We start from the raw sequence: 20,239 nt of genomic DNA on the forward strand, positions 1-20,239 counted from the left end.
ACTAACAATGACATTTCATATGATTTTTTTACAGGAAGTGTGTATTGTTTGTTGCATGTGGTTTTGAATGAAATATGTTGGCCTAATTAGAGGAAAAAATAGAGCAAGGTGAAAAGAATTTGAATGTCGTGCTTAACAGAACACTGTACTAAAGCTGAATCCATTCTGTCTGATATAAGCATCAGAATATGTTTCTGTTTTCACCATACACACAATATTCTCTCTCACTCTCTCGTCTCATTCACTCACTCTCTCTATCACTTCACTTCTTTTCTTTTTTCCCATAAAAACCACACCACACCCCACCATAACCCCACACACACTCATCACGCTTCTTCTCCTTCCATTTCCATTTCTCAAATACCCCACTTTCATTCCTTGCGTTTTACTCTTAACTTCTCATTCTTCAACATTCTCTTCTAAACTCAACAATGCCGTCATCGGACTCTGGTGAGAGCCGCCGATCAATCAAACCACAGAACCGTCCCGGAGCACCTGCACCGGAGCAAGAGAATCTCCCATGTCCTAGATGTGATTCAACCAACACCAAGTTTTGCTACTACAACAACTACAACTACTCTCAGCCTCGTCATTTCTGCAAAGCTTGCCGTAGGTACTGGACTCACGGCGGCACTCTCCGTGACATCCCCGTCGGAGGCGGCACCAGAAAAAACGCAAAACGCTCCCGCACTCATCATGTTGCTGTTACTTCCTCTTCTTCATCTTCCGCCGTCACATCAGCACCGGAGCATAGCTATCATTCAATGGTGGGCCCCTCTTTTCCATATGGTGGTGTTGACGGTGAGGGAAAACAGAATATGAGTGTTTGCGGGAGTTTCACTTCATTGTTGAACAACAACAACACTCAAAATTCTGGGTTTCTGGCATTAGGTGGGTTTGGGCTTGGGCTTGGAGATATGGGGTTTGGGATAGGGAGAGGGGAATGGAGTTTTCCTGGAATGATGGATGGATCAAACATTGGTGTGCCGGTTGTGTCTTCTGGTATCGGAAACTCGTGGCAGTTAGAAGGTGCAGAAAATGGTTTTGTTGGCGGTGATTGTTTCTCTTGGCCTGGACTTGCAATTACTACACCAGGAAATGGTCTCAAATGAATTCTTTTTGTTCTACATTTCTTTTGGTTCCAAAGGAGGGTGTTCTGTTAGTTCAATCAAGTTTAGTTTTTTTTTTTCTTCTTTCTGGTATGTGGCGTGTGTATGAGGATTTGGGTATGGGTATAATCATCATCATCATAGATAGTACACCAGTGACTTTTATTTTTTGTTTATGTTTCTTTGGAAATCCTTTGTCATGTCTATGTTCCTGGATTAATTAATGGTGTTTTATGACTCAACTCTTTGGTTTTCTTTGGTGCTTCTGGTTTACATTTTTTCGGTTAATTTGTAAAATGATGCTAATGCTATTGCTTCTTATCCAAATTGTTATGTCTAATATCCGTACAGAGAATTGTATGAGAACCATTTTTTAAAACTATATTAAAACTAAGGCATCAGAAATGACCAAACATGAATACAAGATTTGTTTGTACCATCTTTTTGCTCTAATTGTTATTCAAAATTTTGAATTTGTTACCCTCTCTTTGATTAAGGCCAATTCGAGTTTAAATTAGTTGTAATTTATATTAAAGTTGTGAGTAATGAGTGGTGTTTCATGGAATAAAAATTTGTATTTCAATTTTCTCGTGGTGCTTTCCTTCATTGTCAAAAATAATGATAATGTCACCTTGTGGGATACTTCCTCATTAGTGCAAGTTGTACATTTTTCCAACTTTGACCGACCTTTCTAACGGTTAAGTAACCAAAATTTTACGGTGGACACTATGTCACAAATTTTTTTAGACAAGGATCTATATTGTTGTTTAGAAATTTTAAACTTTTTTAAAATTCTCTCGTTTTAATCAATCACCGTATTTAGTCACAATTTTTTTTACAGTTAATAAACTCTTGCATTATATGTAAAAGAGAGAGTACAAACAAAGAGAAATGTATTGTGTTTGGCATTTTCTATCCACAAATTAACAACAACACTAACAAAATAACTTCTCAAACTAAAGACATCAACATGTTTTGAGAAAATAGAAGCCAAAAGAGTGTTAGAGCATCTCCAATGCATGGTTGCTTGTTGATTGTTTAACCATAATCAATGTTACTTATTTCAATTTGCTATTGGAGTTTGCTTAGTTGACACTCTAGATTGCTTAAAAATAAGAAATGTGACCCAAATAAGCAATCACAAGAATACATTGCTTATCATTAAAATATTATTTCTCATTAAAAAGTGAATTATTTTTTACACATAAAACAATATTTTTATTTTAATACAAATAAAATAATATAAATTTGTGGAGTCAATTTGAGATTGCATATTTGTAATCACCATTGGAGTAGAATTGATAAAAATTGCTTATGAATTTCTTAGATGCAATGTGGCACTTTGGACCTACAAAATATGACACAAGCAACCAAAAATATTTCTTGCATTGGAGATGCTCTTACCAATCCACTTCCTCAGTCCAAGCAACCAAACAAAAATCATCCACATGAGACAAGTGAGTTTTGGAATCAAAATCTTTAAATTTATCCAGTCCCAGATCATATTTTTGAGTAGCTCACGCAAACTTCGATTATACCGGTTCTTTGATTTGCAGCAACCCTAGTTAGATTCTTGCTCAAGAACACATCTCCCTCATTCATTATTGAGGAATTTTATCAAACACCTTAAACGCAAACTAATAACAACCTAAATCTAAGAACAACACACACCATAAAACAACACAAAAAAGAAACAATAGAAGCCTAAGCAACACAAACACTATAAAATAAATCATTACTGAAAAACTAACACATGACCTCAGAGATTTCATGTCATCCGATGGTGGAGGCACTGGTGGGGGCGAATCTCATGTCCGAACCAATTTGGAGTTACAGTCTTCTGGTGGTTGTTGGCGGAGTGAACAAAATTTTTGATGGAGGTTAGGGGAAAAATTGATGAGTGATTAGTTGTCGGAGTGAGCATGGCAGTGGGAGACTTGCAGTGGAGGATGTACCTCCATCGAAGAAGGGAAAACCACCATACTGACGGTAGAAAGCTCCTATGACGGAGGAGGGTTCCCTAAATTTAGAATCAGGGGAGAGGTTCTCTCTCTAAACATCTTTTTTACAAATAATGTGAAGAGTGAGTTAAAATCTATCTTTTTTTTAATATCATCATCTTCATCATATTTTTAAATTATAAGTAATATAGTTTTATATCTCTTTCTTTTGATTCATATTTTGATATGGTTGTTTTGAAAATGTTGATATTGTTCGAAAGGATGCTTATGAAGTATTTGATATCTTTTCCAAAAGAATCATTTCAAACGAGTATGAATGTTTAATTATGTTTCTCTTACATGCAACAACTATTGATACGATCTATTATGATATTGTTAACTCAATCTTGAAGGAATCATATGTTGTTGGCCCAAAGGCCAATATATAATAGGTTGGTGAATTGAGTGTTTTTAAAACGATATTGTTTAGGTTGATGTTGGGAAATATTTTATCATTAAATAGAAATTTACAACGTGATTATAAGCTTAAATGAGTCAATATGGAATCTGTTAAGTTAGTTTTTAGAGTAGTTATTAAGAGTTTTGATTCAGATAGAAGACAAACTTATGTTGTGATGGATTGTGAAAGAGATAGCGAGGATAAAGAAACACATAGAAAGTTGAAATGCGATGACACCAAATAAAAAAAATGTGACTGTCATTTCTTGTTGCGCATATAATATATAGCATCATGAATTGGATCACAAGTTAGTATGTTGTCCATGAAAATATGACAAGTGTACTTTAAAATCATTTAAGGAGTGAAAATAGGAGAAAATTGCATATGTGTAAGAGGAAAATATATACTTGTCATATTTTCATTGAAAAATTCACAAACCAATATAAGAAATTGTATCTAAGTATTCTCCTAAACAATAAGGACATGATACCAAAAAAAATAGTTTTTAATAATTCACACTCAATAATTTTTATTTATAAAACTATAACTATTTTTTATGGATATTGTTGATGAGCATTTTAATGTCATTCTTTAATGATTTTAAGTAAAAAAATGATTTTATTGTAAATATTACGAATATAATCAATATATTGAACATACTAATTTTAATACAAATTTATTAGTTCAAACTAATAAATAATACAAAATATCTTCAAAGCATTTGTTATAATTTTTCGTTTTTTATTTATGATTTTTAAATTTATTTTAAAGAATTTAATAATTTTTGAAGAGAAGGAGTAAATACAAAGAAGAAACAATTGGCCTATGCATTATTCCATTCTGAATTTCCTATCTATATAAGGCTAAGAAGTAAGAATTACATAAATTGATCTATTTAGTCCAAACACTATATTCTCCCGACCAGGCAAAACAAATTGTACCTAACATTGTGCAGACACTAGTGGTGTGCATTATCTTATTTCTTTTGGGATTGAGATGTGGAATGAGTCACTTCTGCATTGTCCTCTATAGACTTGGTAGTTGAGTTATCTTGGTCCATATTATCAATGGAGGGACGAATTTGACTAACATGTTGTAATTTCATAGATAATTTTGGAATGTTAATAATGTGATGACTAATTTGATGTTGTCCTAAAATTTCAATTATTAACTTGAGTATTTACTGCAACTGTCTCTCTTTGTATTGTCCTAAAATTTCAATTACAATTTTAGTATTTACACAATTTATCTCTTTTGTAACAAGAAATGTCCCTTTTGTAATTAACACTATGGACTATATATTGTTCTGTAAAATTATTTCCATGTGTTACCTTTTAAAAATAATTAAGTGGTTGGCTAACCTGAATCTTTTATAGTCGAATGAAGGTTAATTAAATAAAAGAAATAGTCGAATATGAGATAGACAAATTTTATAAAGTCAATGAAGATTCACTCAAGTTGTGGGAATATCATAATTAGTCAAAGACACATGAAATTTGACAATAAAACTTTATGTTTGCGTTTTATGTTTATAACTTAAGCAATTGAAACGTCCATCTTCTCAAAAGCATGATACAAGACAATGCCACACGTAAATAAGGAAAACTGAAAATTTATCGACAAGAGGCGAAGCAGGAGAAACATAGAGAGTCACATACACTTATCAACAAGAAAAATTTCACATTATTTTGTACCTCTTATTTAAAACACATAATCATCTAAATTAGGTTTTTTAAAATAAAAGTTATCATTGGTCTTTAAACTTTTCTTTTTTACTTATGCAATTTTGAGTTTAATAGCTTATAAAACACTTAACTTGTATGTAACACTTTCTGAAGGAGTTAAAGGAGCTATAGTTGAGAGACAAAAAAAATTTGGTGTAATTTTTCAAAGCACAAAGGGCATCATAATTTAGAGTATTAGTATATCACTTAGCTAACTTTCAAGATCGACAGTTTTTTTTGTTGTTGCCATGCTTGATGGGATAGTACAACCAATAACATTGAAAAATTTAGTTTTCTAATTAATAGATTTGGAATATTAGTTGTTTGGTCAATACATTTATATTTTGGTTTTTACTTTATTATAAGAAGTATTTGAAATGTATATTTGAAACTTTTAAAGATCGTATTACTTTATCATTTGTAATATATATTAATGTTTGTTAGGGTATGAGATATGTTACGCGTTTGAAAAAATGAACTATTTTATTTTTTCAAAAATTGATTCTGATGCGAAGATGACGGTGGTGTATGAATACCCATTTGAAATGAAATTTTGGTTCAACTATATTTATAGCACCGTATTTGAAGTGACTATCTTTACCAAAACATGATCTAAAATCTCAATATTGTACTTAAAATTATTTGGAGAAGTGAAAGAACACATTACTCAAGGATATACTTTTTCTCTTGTGTAATCGTTCGAAGTGTAAAAAAACACAATTTAAAATTATTAGTCGATTATTCAATTTTGGAAATGATGATATTATCTGGATACACACCAAATAAGTAACATTGAGGGATAGAGAGGTTAAGACTCTTAAAAGCTAAATTATTTTATAAAACATATTTTTCACTCGGGAAAAAATTCCATGTATATATATATATATGTTAATTGAAGTAAATAAAATGATGCAATCACAACAAAAGGTAATTGTTGAGAGATAGTACAGTTTGGTATACAATTAAGTAACAAGAAAAGAAAAGGAAAAAACATGTTCATGCAAATTGTGTAGATAGATGGAAGAAGTAAAAAGAAAAGATAAACTAAAGATCCCGAAGTTGCCTAAGATTGAGGGGAGATATATATCTCTTGTCTCCATCAAGTAGTTGCTTGGCAATGATTATGTTGGAAGCTTCACTTGGATGATATTGATCCCAAAACACATGCTTATACCTATCATTGCATATACTTGAAGTTGCCCCACATGGAATTATCCCTGCCAATTGCCCCCCATTTCCACAGCATGCTTTACTTGATGTTGTGAATCCTACAAAATTCATAATTATACAACCATAATAAAAAATTAGACACCTCTGTAAAAATGTGTTTGTATCAGTGTTCGTGTCTGAAATTGATATTAATATTTGTGATTATGTTTAACTTATTTATTTTTTAAATTATTATCAGTGTCGATGTGTCAGGATTAATGTCGTGTTTCCGATGAATATTTAGCATTTACCATATTTATCATAATTTTTGATGAGTTCCATGACTAAATCATAGACATTTGCAAGAACAAACGTTGCTCCAGGGAGATTGTCATTAAGCTCAGCAATCAAATCCTTCAATCGAGCATTGTATTGAATTGCAAGTTTGTTAGCCAAATCAACACATTCATCTTCATTCAATTGGTTGATAGTTTTTTGGTAAGGTATACATCCTATTGGCCCAACATTGCCTATCACAAATTTTCTAGCATCCAATTTGTATAGTCTCTGCCATTCAAACACAAATTAAAGTTAGCAATCTATACAAAATTCGAACTCCGGTATGGACTTCACTTAAATTTGTTTTGATGTTCGATTAGAGTTAAATTATGGTTACGAATAAAATAAGATGTTTACAGTGAGTTGAACTCTGAAATGACTAATCATATCATCTATGAAAGCATCTGGACTTTGAGAAATTCGGGCTCCAATGGAAAGAACCGGGAGAAGATAATTGTTGAGAAAATCATTGGATCCAACGGTGATGGAGAAAATCGATTTCTTCATTATGAATTCTCTTGCTTTGGATTGACCAAGAAGTTTGTCAATTTGTTTTCTTGTTATTGTGAAGTAATCTATTTGAACATCCATTCCTATCCTATTCACCTGAAAAATAAAAATATAAATAAGTACTTAATAACACGAAAAAAATATATACTTTTCATTATACATAATGAATAATTAAGAAATACTAACAAATATTCTTCCAGTGGCATTCATAATTCCTCCTCCTCCTGAAGCATAATTAACTCCAAATAGTATTGATTTCCCAGTTGCATTTGGTGCTAAAAATGGAACAGCATAATTTGCTTGTCCCAATTCCTCTCCTGAAAAAGTTACAAAATTAAAAACAAAACATTTAGAAAAATTTGAAGAAAAAAAAAATATTTTAGCACATTAATTAATTTGAAGAAAAAAAAATTTTACCTACTAAATCACCGATGGTTCTTCCATTGGTAAAACGACCAGTAGGGTTTCCTCCAGAGGCTTTAAAATCGATTCCATTGGGAGGAACATTTGCCTTAGAAAGAGTTGATAAATAGTTATTATTTCCAGCATCCACCAAAGAATCCCCAAAGATAAAAGAAGCCCCTAAGCCATTTTTTTGAGCTATAACATTTTCATAAAAGTTCATATTCACAAGCAAAACTAGAAGCACCAACATGTTATAACACTTCAATGCCATGGCTTTGATGCTAATGAAGCAGTTATGTAAGATTTAGAAACATTTATAAAGAGTTAAATTTTTGTTTTTCAAGAGAAAACTTGTAGTAATGATGATATTATGAAGTTAGATTTGGTTAGAAGTTTGACCGGTTTTATAATAAAGATTGCACAATTTTCATATGGTAGGTTATCAATATTGTTTAGGTTTCATTGGAGACATAACTTTTACAATAAGCTAGTTATGCAATTCAAAGTCACATGTGGCTTAGTTTTTTTTAATTTATGGTAACCTACATAACACTGTTTAATGCAGCTCCTATTTCCAATTAAATCATAGTGCATGCGTATAATTAAACTTGTTTGTTTGTTTAAGTGATAGCATAACACAGTTCATCTGTTTTCAACAACCCAGGAAAAAATGCTTCTATATTTTTTGTGCCCTTTAGTCAAAAAAGACTCCAACTTATTTAATTTTTGGATGGTTGCTTTTATTTTATAGAACTTCTTAGAAAGAAGAAGTGTCTTTTAATGTCATTGGTAGATTTCTATGTAAATTATTTGAAATTTTTTTAAATTGTCTGGTCTATGAAAAATAGACATTTATGGTTAGGGGGAAATGGTATGGTTTGATGTGAAAATCAAACCTAACCTTAATAAAAATGAATTTGAACTGAATCAATCCGTATTAATTTATTCGAAACCAAAACGAACCATAATAATTGATTTGATTTACCATTTTAATTTTCTAAATCGTACCAAAACTGTTAAAAGTTAATTTTTCCTAAACCGAACTGTTTACTAAAGAAACAAACCATTAAACCCTTTTTAATTTTAAAAAAAATTTTAAAACTTGTTTTTGTATTTTTCAGTTTCGGTTCGATTATAGTTTCGGTTCAGTTCGGTTATAGTTTTGATTCGGTTGTAGAACTATTTGTACAATATGATTAGTTTACTAACCAAACAAACCAAACATAATAGTTTGGTTATTTTAACTTCAGTACAGTTCGACAGTACGGTTCGGTTCATAGTTTTTTTTTTTTTTAACTTCCCTATTTATAGTATCACTTCATTTTGCGACAAAAATAAAATAAAATATCAGTTCATTAAAATTAAATTTTTATTTTTTATTTTATTTGTTTTTGTTAAATCAAAAAGAAAAATTAAGGTTAATGACCTTCTAATTAATAGTGATGGTGTCATTGTCTAAATTTTAAACAAATTTTAAGTATCAATTGTCTATTATACATCACATGTGAGATTTTCCCAAGCAGTAAAATTTGGTGAAATTTACTCACTACCTAAAACTATATTTTCTGTCCTCTAAATGTTATTTATTTTCAATTTGTTCACATGATTTACCTAAATTAAAATATTTTAAATTTTTTTACCGATTGAATCAAACGAATTTGTATTTTTGGTTACTATACCAAAATTTCAGAAGAGTAAATAAAAAAACTCAGATCTAATATGTATCGCAGTATTTTTTTGAAATAGCAATGGTGTGTGTCTGGGCCAAACAGAAGGAAATTTTGGAAGATTTTTATCCGACACCCCTATACCTATAACTTACACCCTAACATATTTTTAGTAAACTATCTTTTTTATCTCTTTTATCATTTATCTTTTAAATATTTACACAGTTTTTTAACTATATAAATTAGTTGCAAAACCTCCGAAAACTCCAAAAATACGGTATACAAAACAAACACAAACACGGTAGAAAATTTTCCTCAACATTTTCACTTAAAGTAAAAAATTCTCGCATATTTAGGGTAAAGATAAAAAATGCCGAAGCAGTACTTAAGTAAATTCTATACTGATAGAATATGTATTTATTTGTTAATAGAATATGTATTTGTTAATCGACTATAACATGTAATGAACTGTAAATCTCTCTCTATATAAAACAATCTCCGTAGTGCTATTCTCACATGGTTGACTCAATATCTTACATGGTATCAGTTAACGTAAAGATCCAAACCTAAACACCGATTTTATGTTTTATTATTGGATGATTATTCCATTTTTTTTTTGGATTTTTCCTCTAAGCAACAAGTCTCAAGTTTTTTAAAAGTTCTCATCACTTTTTAGTCAAATTCGCACAAAACTTTCTCACTGTTAAATGTTTTTAGTGTGATAATGGTCGTGAATATGATAATTTATTATTTCATAAAAATTGTGTTGATAATGATATTATTTTTTGTTTCTCTTACCCTCACATTTCATGACAAAATGGTAAAGCAGAACGTAAAATACACACCATTAACAACATGATTCACATTCTTCTCGCTCATTCATCCGTCACTTCCTCGTTTTGGCATCACACACTTCAAATGGCCACCTATATTCTTATTATCCTTCCTCAAAAGAATTTGTCCAATTAGTCTCTTACCCAACTTTTGTATCATCGTGATCTCTCCTACACACACCTTAACGTCTTTGATTGTCTTTGTTATCCATAGTTTCTATCTGCTACCATTAATAAACTACAACCATGCTCGACCCCGTGTGTCTTCTCAAGGTATTCCACTAATCACAGAGGTTACAAATGTTTTGATTTGTCGCACAGAAAGATAATCATTTCACGACATGTCATCTTTGATGATAGATAGTTTCTCTTTTCCCGCATGTCTTCACCATCTCTCACTATATATGATTGTTTCACAAATAACTTGCACCCATATAATGTTCATCAGTGGGCGAATCCCACCTTGCATCCTCTTACCAATAACCATCTCATACCTGACCGTCACTTTATATCACCCACCAAATGATTGTGTGTATCCGCAAGTATATAGAATGTATCAGAGTAGTATAAAAGATTGTCGAACCCACAGAGACCAAATGGTCAATCAATCATTACTATTGTTACAATGTTTATTTAAGGCTATCGTTGGAAGGTTTGTAATGAGCAAAACAAAATAAATTAATAAACTTTTAAATAACGAGGAATGATAATGCTAGAATGTGATTCTCATTGACCATGCAATACTCTTATAATTTCTAGATAGGATTAATTACTGGGCAATATCCCAGCGTCTCTGATCAAAGCTTCCCCAAGACTCACTTGTGCTAGAGGTCTTCTCCAATGACTCTTTTATGTCACTCTATATAATTAGCTGAAGACTTGAAGAAAACAATAATGAACTATTAATGACAAACAAAGAGCTATTAGTCTGTCAAATGAAAAACACAAGTTTAACTTAAAATTTCTTAACAATTGTCTATCTTAGAAATTCTTAAGTCTTAAGAGTCTTTTGTATTGTATTTTGTTTACACCTCTGATTGTATATCAAATGTAACTCTCAAACAAGTTCTCATCTATAAATTAGATTGTTAGAAGTCTCTTGCTTGTGTGTCTGAGCATCTGAAGTCTCTTGCTTATGTGCTTAAGCATTCGAAGTCTTTTGCTTGTGCGCTTGAGCATATGAAATCTCTTTCTTGTGTGCTTGAGCGTTAAAAGTCTTTTACTTTTGTGTTTGAGCATTAGAAGTCTCTTGCTTGTATGCTTGAGCATTTGTAATCAATCATGACTATAGTGAAATCCCTTGGAAGTATAAAGGGACTGAACTACTCCTGATTTGTGGGAGGAACCAAGATATATCGTTGTGTCTCTCTTTTGTTGTCTCTCTAACTCTGAACTTATCTTATCCGCTGAAAACAATCATTTTTGTATCAAATTCTAGACCTTGTGTTCATAATCTGATAAGAGAGTTTCAGAAAAGAAAGAAAAAACTAACACAATTCAACCTCGTTCTTGTGTTTTTCTCACTTTCACCACCAATAAATATCGGGACAATCAATGTGCTTTAAAGAGTAATATGAAATGAATACGACTGAGTAATAAAAACAACATTGAGAGAACACGAACATAAAAGAAAACCTATAGTGAATAACTGTCACTGTCTTATGTTGAACGACCAAATAATATACATTGAAATTAAGCACAACAAAAAATGTATGTGTTGAATAAACAATTAGTTTACCCCCTTAAAGAAACCTCTTGCATAGGTTAGCAATCAAATATTTTCTTTCTCAAAAACCAATGAACACCGCTACCTCTTAACCACCTCAACCAAACTACAACAAGTAACCAATCGAACAACAAACATACTTTCCATCACAACCAAGTTATACACCAGTAGCCATCAACCATACTACTATTCATAAAACCCTAACAAGAAGTCTAGTTTAACCCTAAATTTTCTTTACACCCAACTTACACCACAACTCCTCAACCTAACTTCAACTTTTAAATGGATTAAAATTCTCTCTATTTTTTTCAATTACCATACTTTTATGTGTAAATATAACATATTTTAAAACATGTGGTATATATTTAATATTCATTTAATTTTATACACATAAAATTATAATAATATATTTGTTTAATTTTTTTAGAGTATGTTTGATAGTAGATTTTTGGAGTTTTAAGGGGAAAGATTTTGGAGAACTACATCAATATCTTAAAATATATTTAATATAATTAAAAAATTTTAAAAACTATATGATTTTATATGTTAATATAGTATATTATTTTCAAACTTTTAAAAAATATCAAACATATTTCAAGATATAGATGCAATCTTCCGAAATTTTTTAAATAATACTCTCTGTCCCAAATTATAAGAGAAAAAAACAAAATCACATTTATCAAGAAAAGTAAAAACACAATCATTTGACTTATGCTTTTTTTTGAAATAAAGTGTTTTCTAAGATGTAAAAAAATTCTAATTGGTTATTGGTTATAGAAATGATGAGAGAAAATGTAAGTTAAATGTAATTTACATTTAATTTTATCTTGAAAGAAATGAAATGTGATTTTTTCTCTTATATTTTGGGACAAGAAAAATACATTTTTTTCTCTTATATTTTGGGACGGAGAGAGTAACTCCTAAACAAATCCTGATAAAATATGATAAAATAAAGATGATTTTTGTTTTTTTTCAAACACCCAAACAACAATTTATGTTTTCATTGCATCCAAATTATTCTCCAACTACTCAATTTAACTTTAACTTCAAAAAAAAAAACTATAATTAATGTATTTTAATTTGAAGAACGTGTTTATTAATTCTTAAAATCCAAGAAGAAGAAAATGAACGAGCATCAAAATTTAGATAATTAATTTAGCCATTCACTCCAAGCTATTTATGGATAATATCTATGGAGAGTGATGGTTTAAAAACCACACTCCTCTAAACTATTGATCCGGAGAGAGAAAACACAAACTTTTTCACGCATATGAATGACTAAATATGGATAATATGGTGTTTGTATTACGTCCAAATGAATAAATCAAGATGAGAGTAGTTTTTAGAAATTTGGGAAAAAGGATATGAGGGAAACATCAAATGGAGACAAACGTGTGGAACCATAAAGAAAGTTACAAAGGCCAGTTTCCTTCTTTACTGGTTCCTTTCTTTTCAAACTTCATTATCCCATCAATAAATGGATTCACGCTTCCACTAATAAATAGGGGACATTGTAACAACAATCTGCTTTTAGTAAGATGGCTTAATTACTCTTTTAGTCCCGTAACTTAATTTATTGTTTCAGTTTAGTCCCACAAATTTAAAATGTTTCATTAGCTTCCTTCAAACAGTCTCCGTTAGTCAGTTAAATCCATTATGTCAACAAACGTTAAAAAAAGATTATGTGGCATTTAGTAATATGATGTGTCAATTATGCATATACTGATGTGTCACAAATAGTAACCTCATTTCCTCAAGCTTTTCGTTTCAAGAACTTCATTTTCTCATTCTCCTCATTTCCATAGTTTGTCTCAGAAACCCTAGCAGATGCAAAGAAACCCTCAGGCTGAAGACGAAGATTGTTTCCAGTAACTCATTTGCAGGCTAAGGTACGTGGATATCCCTCTTCATTTTGTTTTCATAATTGTCGTTATTAGCTTGTTGTCTTCTCCGTAGTCTCACGTATTCCTTATTCGTTGTGATTAGGTCATGAGTGATCGGTTTGAGTGTGTCGTACATCATGGGGGTGTGTTTACTGAGTTTAATAGGTTAGGTTATGATGGGTTAGAGGAGATTTGGGGGGTTGACCCGGATTATTGGAGTTATTTCGAGGTTATGGATAGTTTAAAAGAACTAGGGTACCCAAAAGTAGATAGTTTGTGGTATTACGATGCAATGGATGACAATGAGTTAGTGATGTTGAAAGACGACACAGGAACAACTAGAATGAAAGTTATTGCATTGATTAATGGGAATGTGCATCTATATGTCATGCATCCAGTTGAAGCAGAAGCTGAACTAATTAATGAGGATGTGGATGAATTGAATAATGTTGCTATAGTAGGAACTTTTGATGAGTTGGGGACCATTGAAGACTTGAATAACCTAGGTGACAATGTTGATGAAGGAGGGCCCACTGGTGTAGAAGAATCAGCCAACCAAGAAGATCCTTTTGGGGAATTTAATAAGGATGGGACCACTGGGAACTCAAATGAGAATGTTAACTTTGAAGAGGACATTGTGTCTGTTGATGCTATAGTGGATATCACTTTAGATGGGACCACTGAGGCTGTTGAATTTGACCAAATAGCTGAGGGACTAGTTGGTAACCACAATGATACAGAAGGACTAAATAGTAACAAGGAATCTGAGGAGAAGGGCAAAGGTGCCAAGAAACCCAAGGTTGGAAGACCAAGAAAACAAAAGGTGGTGGAAGAGGAAGTTCAAGGTAATGGTTTATTTGATGATGATTGTGAAGCTGAGGTTAATAAACAGAACTTTAGAGGTTTGAGTGATTCTGAGGAGTATGATACTGATGAGTTACCACTTGATTATGATAGTGAAGATGATGAGGTTATAAGAGATGATTTTCCAACTTTCAAACTTCCCAAAAAAATGGATGATTACAAATGGGAATTAGGGACTTATTTTGCTTCTAGTGAAGACTTTAAAGAAGGAATTAGAACTTATGCCATACACTCAGGTAGAAATCTCCAATTTAAGAAAAATGATAGGAAGAGAATGAGAGTCATATGTAAGCAAGGATGTCCATGGGAGTCATATTGTGCAAGATTAGCAGACAAAAAGACATGGCAGCTGAGAAAGATTGTTGACAATCACACATGTAGCAGAGACTATAAGGTTAGGTTTTTGAATTCCAAATGGTTGGGCAAAAAAATTACCAGTACTGTGAGAGAGAATCCTGACTTGAAGCTGAGGGATATCATGGAGAAAACAAAACAAAAGTGGAATGTAGGGATCAATAAGACACTTGCATACAGAGCTAAGTCAATTGCAGTTGACATTGTAGATGGTTCTTTTAGGGATCAATATACAAGAATCCATGATTATGGACATGAGCTTTTAAGGTCCAACCCTGGTTCAACTGTGGTTATTAGTAGTCAACCTTGCCAACCAAGTCAAGGTGGAGAGGACAACACTGAGAATATTGATAGGCCTTTGAATCCACACTTCCAAAGGATGTATATCTGCTTCAAAGCTTGCAAGGACAGTTTCTTCAAGTGTAGACCTATTATAGGTTTGGATGGATGTTTTTTGAAAGGCTACTATGGGGGACAAATCCTTGCAGCAATTGGGAGGGATCCTAATGATCAAATGCTGCCCATAGCATATGCTGTAGTTGAGGGAGAAACCAAAGAATCTTGGAGCTGGTTTTTGGAATTATTAACAACTGATTTGGGAGGTGTCAGAATATGCAAGACATACACATTTATAAGTGATCAACAGAAGGTTAGTACTAATACATTTATTCTAATATTGAGTTTGTTACATGCTCTAACCTATATGAGTTTGATACAGGGTTTGTTACCTGCACTTGAAGAGTTGCTACAAGGAGTTGATCAAAGGTTTTGTGTTAGGTAAACATATTTGATTGTGTATTTATTCTGGTTATGTTAGGTAACCATATTTGTGTATTTATTCTGATTGTGTATTTATTCTGATTGTCTTATTATTCAGGCTAGTTGATAAACATATTTGTGTTAGGTAAACACTAATTCTGGCTAGTTGATAAACATATTTGTGCATTTATTCTGATTGTCTTATTATTCAGGCTAGTTGATAAACATATTTGTGTTAGGTAAACACTAATTCTGGCTAGTTGATAAACATATTTGTGCATTTATTCTGATTGTCTTATTATTCAGGCTAGTTGATAAACATATTTGTGTTAGGTAAACATTTATTCTGATTGGTTGTTATTCTGATTAGGTAGTTATTCTGATTGTGTAGTTATTCTGATTGTGTGAGTAGGCACCTATATATTCTGATTGTGTAGTTATTCTGATTGTGTACAAATATATTTGGTTGAGTAGGCACTTATATAGCAATTTCAAGAAGAAGTTTCCTGGTGTCAAATTAAAGGAGTTGATGTGGAAGGCTGCCTATGCAAGTCATCCAAATGCTTGGGAGAAAATTATGAGACAGATTAAAGATGAGAATCCATATGCCTTTAGTCACATTTGGAAGATCCCACCTAGGTTCTGGAGTAAATCAATGTTTAAAAGTGGTCCAAAATGTGACACTTTGGTGAATAATATGTCTGAAGCATTTAACTCTGTCTTTGTAACTGCAAGAGCCAAGCCCATTGTGACTATGCTTGAAGAGATTAGGGTGTATCTGATGATGAGATGGGAGTCTAACAGGAAAAGGATTGCAAAATATAATGATACTATTCTGCCCAATATCAAAAAGCAGTTGGCAAAACAATCTCAGCTGACTAACTATTGGATGGTTAGGTAATTTTCTTTCTTAACTCTGACCTGATACATGAAGTAGATTAACTGTGACCTGATGCATGAAGTAACTCTTATGTATTGTATTCCTTTATTTGTAACAGGCGTGCAGGTGAGGTAAAATATGAGGTTAGGCACATAACAATCATAGAAGAAAAGTATTCTGTGAATCTGTCAAAGCATGAATGTTCATGTAGAATATGGATGTTGACCGGGCTACCATGCTGTCATGCATATGCATGTTTGAAGGATCAACGATTAGAAGTAGATGATTTTGTTCCTGATTATTACAAAAAGGAGTGCTATGAAGCATGCTATACTCCTGTGATATATCCGGCCAATGGAGCTACTCTTTGGACCAAGACAGATGTTGTTGACCTACAACCACCTCCTATAAAAAGACAACCTGGTAGACCCAAAAAGAAAAGGAACAAAGAGGCTGGGGAACAAGTAAGAAGTGCAACACAGCTTAAAAGGGCAAAGTTTGGTATCAAGTGTAGTAGGTGCAATAAGGATGGCCACAACAAGGCCACTTGCAAGTTGCCACCAACTGTGACTACTACTACTGCTCCATCAAGCCAACAAAATGAGACCACTGCTCCATCAAGCCAACAACCAACAACAAATGTTTCTTCTGCTGCACCAACAACAACTGTTTCTTCTGCTGCACCAACAACAACAATTGTTTCTTCTGCTACACCAACTGCAAGCTCATCTCAACAACCACCCAAAAAGAAAAAGAAACTTCAAAAGGGTCCCAAAAAGCAAGTTGCAAGTCAGCCCTAAGTTTTAACTGCCACTTTTGTGCTGTGAATTAATGTCTCTTTTGTCTACTAGGTTTTAACTGTCTTTTTTTTGTGCTGTGTTGACATTGGCTTATAATGCCACCTTTTGTGTACAATGACTAAGGCTTATAAATGCCACCTTTTGTGTACAATGACTAAGGCTTAAAAATGCCACCTTCAATGTAACTTTCTTTTGCAAAATTCTGTTGAAAATTGATACCAATTATGCAATTGACCTTGCTTCATACAGATTTATTAAAACTGCTCCTATCTTGCTAAAATTTTAGACATTCTTCACATATATATGTTGGTATTTTAATTGCCACCTTATAGATGTCATAACACAATATTCTCTAAAACATAAAGTTGATACAACTATAAACAATATTCTCTATTTATAGATGTCATAAAACAATTCATAACACATAAATTGGATACAACACATAACACTTAAACTGATAAAACAAAACATTACACATAAAACTGAAACTGATACATTGTGTCTCTTGAAAACTGATACATTGTGTCTGATGAAAACTGATACCAAACCAATTCATTACAATATTTCTCACAACACCAAAACATTACACATTAAGCTCATACAAGTTACCAACCTAAAACAAAACCTAACCCCAAAACAACAATACACATTAGGCTCGTACACTAACCAATCTAAAAGAAAATTGTTACAAAAATAACATTACACATTAAGCTCATTATTCCAAGAATTATAGCCACTTTCAACCATCCCCTAGTGTTGTTGATCTCTTTCTTAAATTTCTGAATTTTCTTCTTTTGCCTCTGGATCTTCAAAATCCCTTTCATCAATAATGTCGTCCTCGAACCATTTGAAGAAATTACAGCCCTTATTCACATGGTTTCGGAAATTTCGGCACCCCCAAATTTTTTTCCCAAAATTCACACTGTTCATGTCGCCCACAGTACGCAGAACACATTCGTCTTGGCAAAAACATTCCTTCCTCTTGTTTCTGCGAATGACGGACGTTGTATTAGAATCACTACTTGACATTGACATTAGAAACAAGTATGAAACAAGAAGAAGTTGAAAGAAGAAGATGAATACAGAAAGGAGAAGAAGATGGAGCTCTAAGAAGAAATACATATATTTGATCAAAGAAAACCCTAGATATAATAAAGATATATCGTGTGCTGACTCATGGAAACAGGTGGCATGCAACTGTGGCAATAACAGACGGTGTAAACCTGGACTCACGGAATGGGATCTAACTTGTTAACGGGCAAATACTAAGGGACTTTAATGTTACTTTTTTTAATTGTGGGACTGTTTCGTATCTCAAAATTATCATATGGGACTGAGGGACTAATTATGCCTAGTAAGATTTACTAGAACTCTATTTTAGTTATGAGAGTTATAGTATGTAAAACAACAAACTTCTTTTTCTTTATGCGTGGTGTAATAAGATTTTACTCTATTAAAAAAATTGGGTTAATATCTTTTTGTTCTTGTATGTTGGCATCACTATTACGAATTAGTGTTTTCATCTAAGTTGAAAAAATGAGTTTTATTTCACCTTGGTGAATGAGGTAATGAACGGTGTTATGAAAAGTACGTCACTTCACTTTCGATTAAACTGTCAATCGAGGAGAAATGTGAAACTAATTATGGGTTCGACCCCAATATTAAAGAGTAAAAGTTAATTAGAGGAATTAAGAGTTAAGTATGATTGTTTCACTAGTGCAACTAACTTCAATGAAGATCATCATCTTTGTGTATAAGTAAAAGTTAAAGCTTCACTCAATTCATTCAATGGAATGAAAAATATATCACACAAGAGCAAAAAGATCTTTCTCTCTTTTATTCTCTTCTTAATGATTGCAACCTCTCATAATATCATAATATCATGCATTCTCATTCATTAAACATTGTATTACACGCCTAAAAGGACGACCGTGATCTTCTGCTGCATCATCTTCTTCTTCTTCTTCGTCATCATCAATCGAAGATTTCAGCTTCAAAGAAGTTGAGTGCATCATCATCGATAAGCTCTGCATCAACTATGAATTTTCAAGCTTCAAAGAAGCTCCTGGTCTTTCTTAGTGTTCGACCTCCATTGTAGTTCAGAGAATTATCAATGAAGGATCTCGAATCTTCACCATAAGGTGTACAACATGAAGTGAAAGTTTCGCAAGTCATTGTAAAGCTAATGGTGTTCTCAGGTACGACTTATACATTTGCACCAAAAATCTCTATTAAGCTTCAAGAAAATATTTTTCTAGCTGTGGAATCAACATGTAGAATGTGTAATACTTTCACACATTCTTCATAAAGTAGTTTCCCTCAAATTCCACCAATGTTCAAGACTAAAAAGACCCGATTGTGAACACCGCGTCTGAAGTTTATAACTCTTGGATAGTGCAAGATCAAGCCTTGTTCACATGGTTGTTGTCAACAATTTTGGAGTTTGTGCTACCTAGGATACTTCAATGCAAGCATGCATAAGAGGTATGTGATAAGGTGCACAAATACTTCAACTCTCAGATTAAAGGCATGTGTTCATCAACTCAGAGTAGAGTTAAAGATGAGCAAGAAAGTTACTAGGTGTTTACCGGTATATTTGGTAAACAAGCGCTAGTCTACAAAGATAGTTGCTTGTAGGATCGACTAGTAAATCCGAGGACATATTTGTGTAGAAATCCTAAGATTTGTTCAAAGTGTTCACTAGTTCAACGACAAATTAAAGAAAAAGATAAAACTAAAATACCGACTAAATCGGGGTGAAGGTAAAATAAAGTGCAACTAAGGGAGAAGACTATAAAAAATAAGTTATTATAAATGAAATTGCTTCAATAGATTAC

The 20,239-nt window shown here is 32.4% G+C and overlaps 2 protein-coding genes across 2 annotated transcripts; one reads left to right on the forward strand and one right to left on the reverse strand.

Annotated features, from left to right (window-relative positions):
* LOC131607942 (dof zinc finger protein DOF3.4-like) lies at positions 1 to 1,351 on the forward strand. Its single transcript, XM_058879891.1, has one exon. The coding sequence runs from the start codon at positions 432 to 434 to the stop codon at positions 1,110 to 1,112; it is 681 nt and encodes a 226-aa protein (XP_058735874.1). The 5' UTR covers positions 1 to 431; the 3' UTR covers positions 1,113 to 1,351.
* A 4,739-nt stretch (positions 1,352 to 6,090) lies between these two features.
* On the reverse strand, positions 6,091 to 7,991 carry LOC131607953 (GDSL esterase/lipase At2g23540-like). Its single transcript, XM_058879900.1, has 5 exons — positions 7,649 to 7,991; positions 7,418 to 7,548; positions 7,079 to 7,327; positions 6,694 to 6,949; positions 6,091 to 6,501 (listed from the first exon to the last, which is right to left on the reverse strand). The coding sequence occupies exons 1-5, from the start codon at positions 7,905 to 7,907 to the stop codon at positions 6,278 to 6,280; spliced, it is 1,119 nt and encodes a 372-aa protein (XP_058735883.1). The 5' UTR covers positions 7,908 to 7,991; the 3' UTR covers positions 6,091 to 6,277.
* Between the last annotated feature and the right edge of the window lie 12,248 nt (positions 7,992 to 20,239).

The sequence above is a fragment of the Vicia villosa genome, linkage group LG1 (assembly GCF_029867415.1).
Source record: "Vicia villosa cultivar HV-30 ecotype Madison, WI linkage group LG1, Vvil1.0, whole genome shotgun sequence".
In the NCBI taxonomy this organism is placed as follows: Eukaryota; Viridiplantae; Streptophyta; class Magnoliopsida; order Fabales; family Fabaceae; genus Vicia; species Vicia villosa.

What these genes read in the sequence shown, in the direction of transcription:
- LOC131607942 (XM_058879891.1), top strand. Translation starts at nt 432, where the DNA reads ATGCCGTCATCGGACTCTGGTGAGAGCCGCCGATCAATCAAACCACAG.
- LOC131607953 (XM_058879900.1), bottom strand. Translation starts at nt 7,907, where the DNA reads ATGGCATTGAAGTGTTATAACATGTTGGTGCTTCTAGTTTTGCTTGTG. An exon ending in ATGCCACTGGAAGAATATTT is followed by an intron (nt 7,328 to 7,417) that starts GTTAGTATTTCT and finishes TTTATTTTTCAG; the next exon opens with GTGAATAGGATAGGAATGGA. An exon ending in ATTTCAGAGTTCAACTCACT is followed by an intron (nt 6,950 to 7,078) that starts GTAAACATCTTA and finishes TTTGAATGGCAG; the next exon opens with AGACTATACAAATTGGATGC.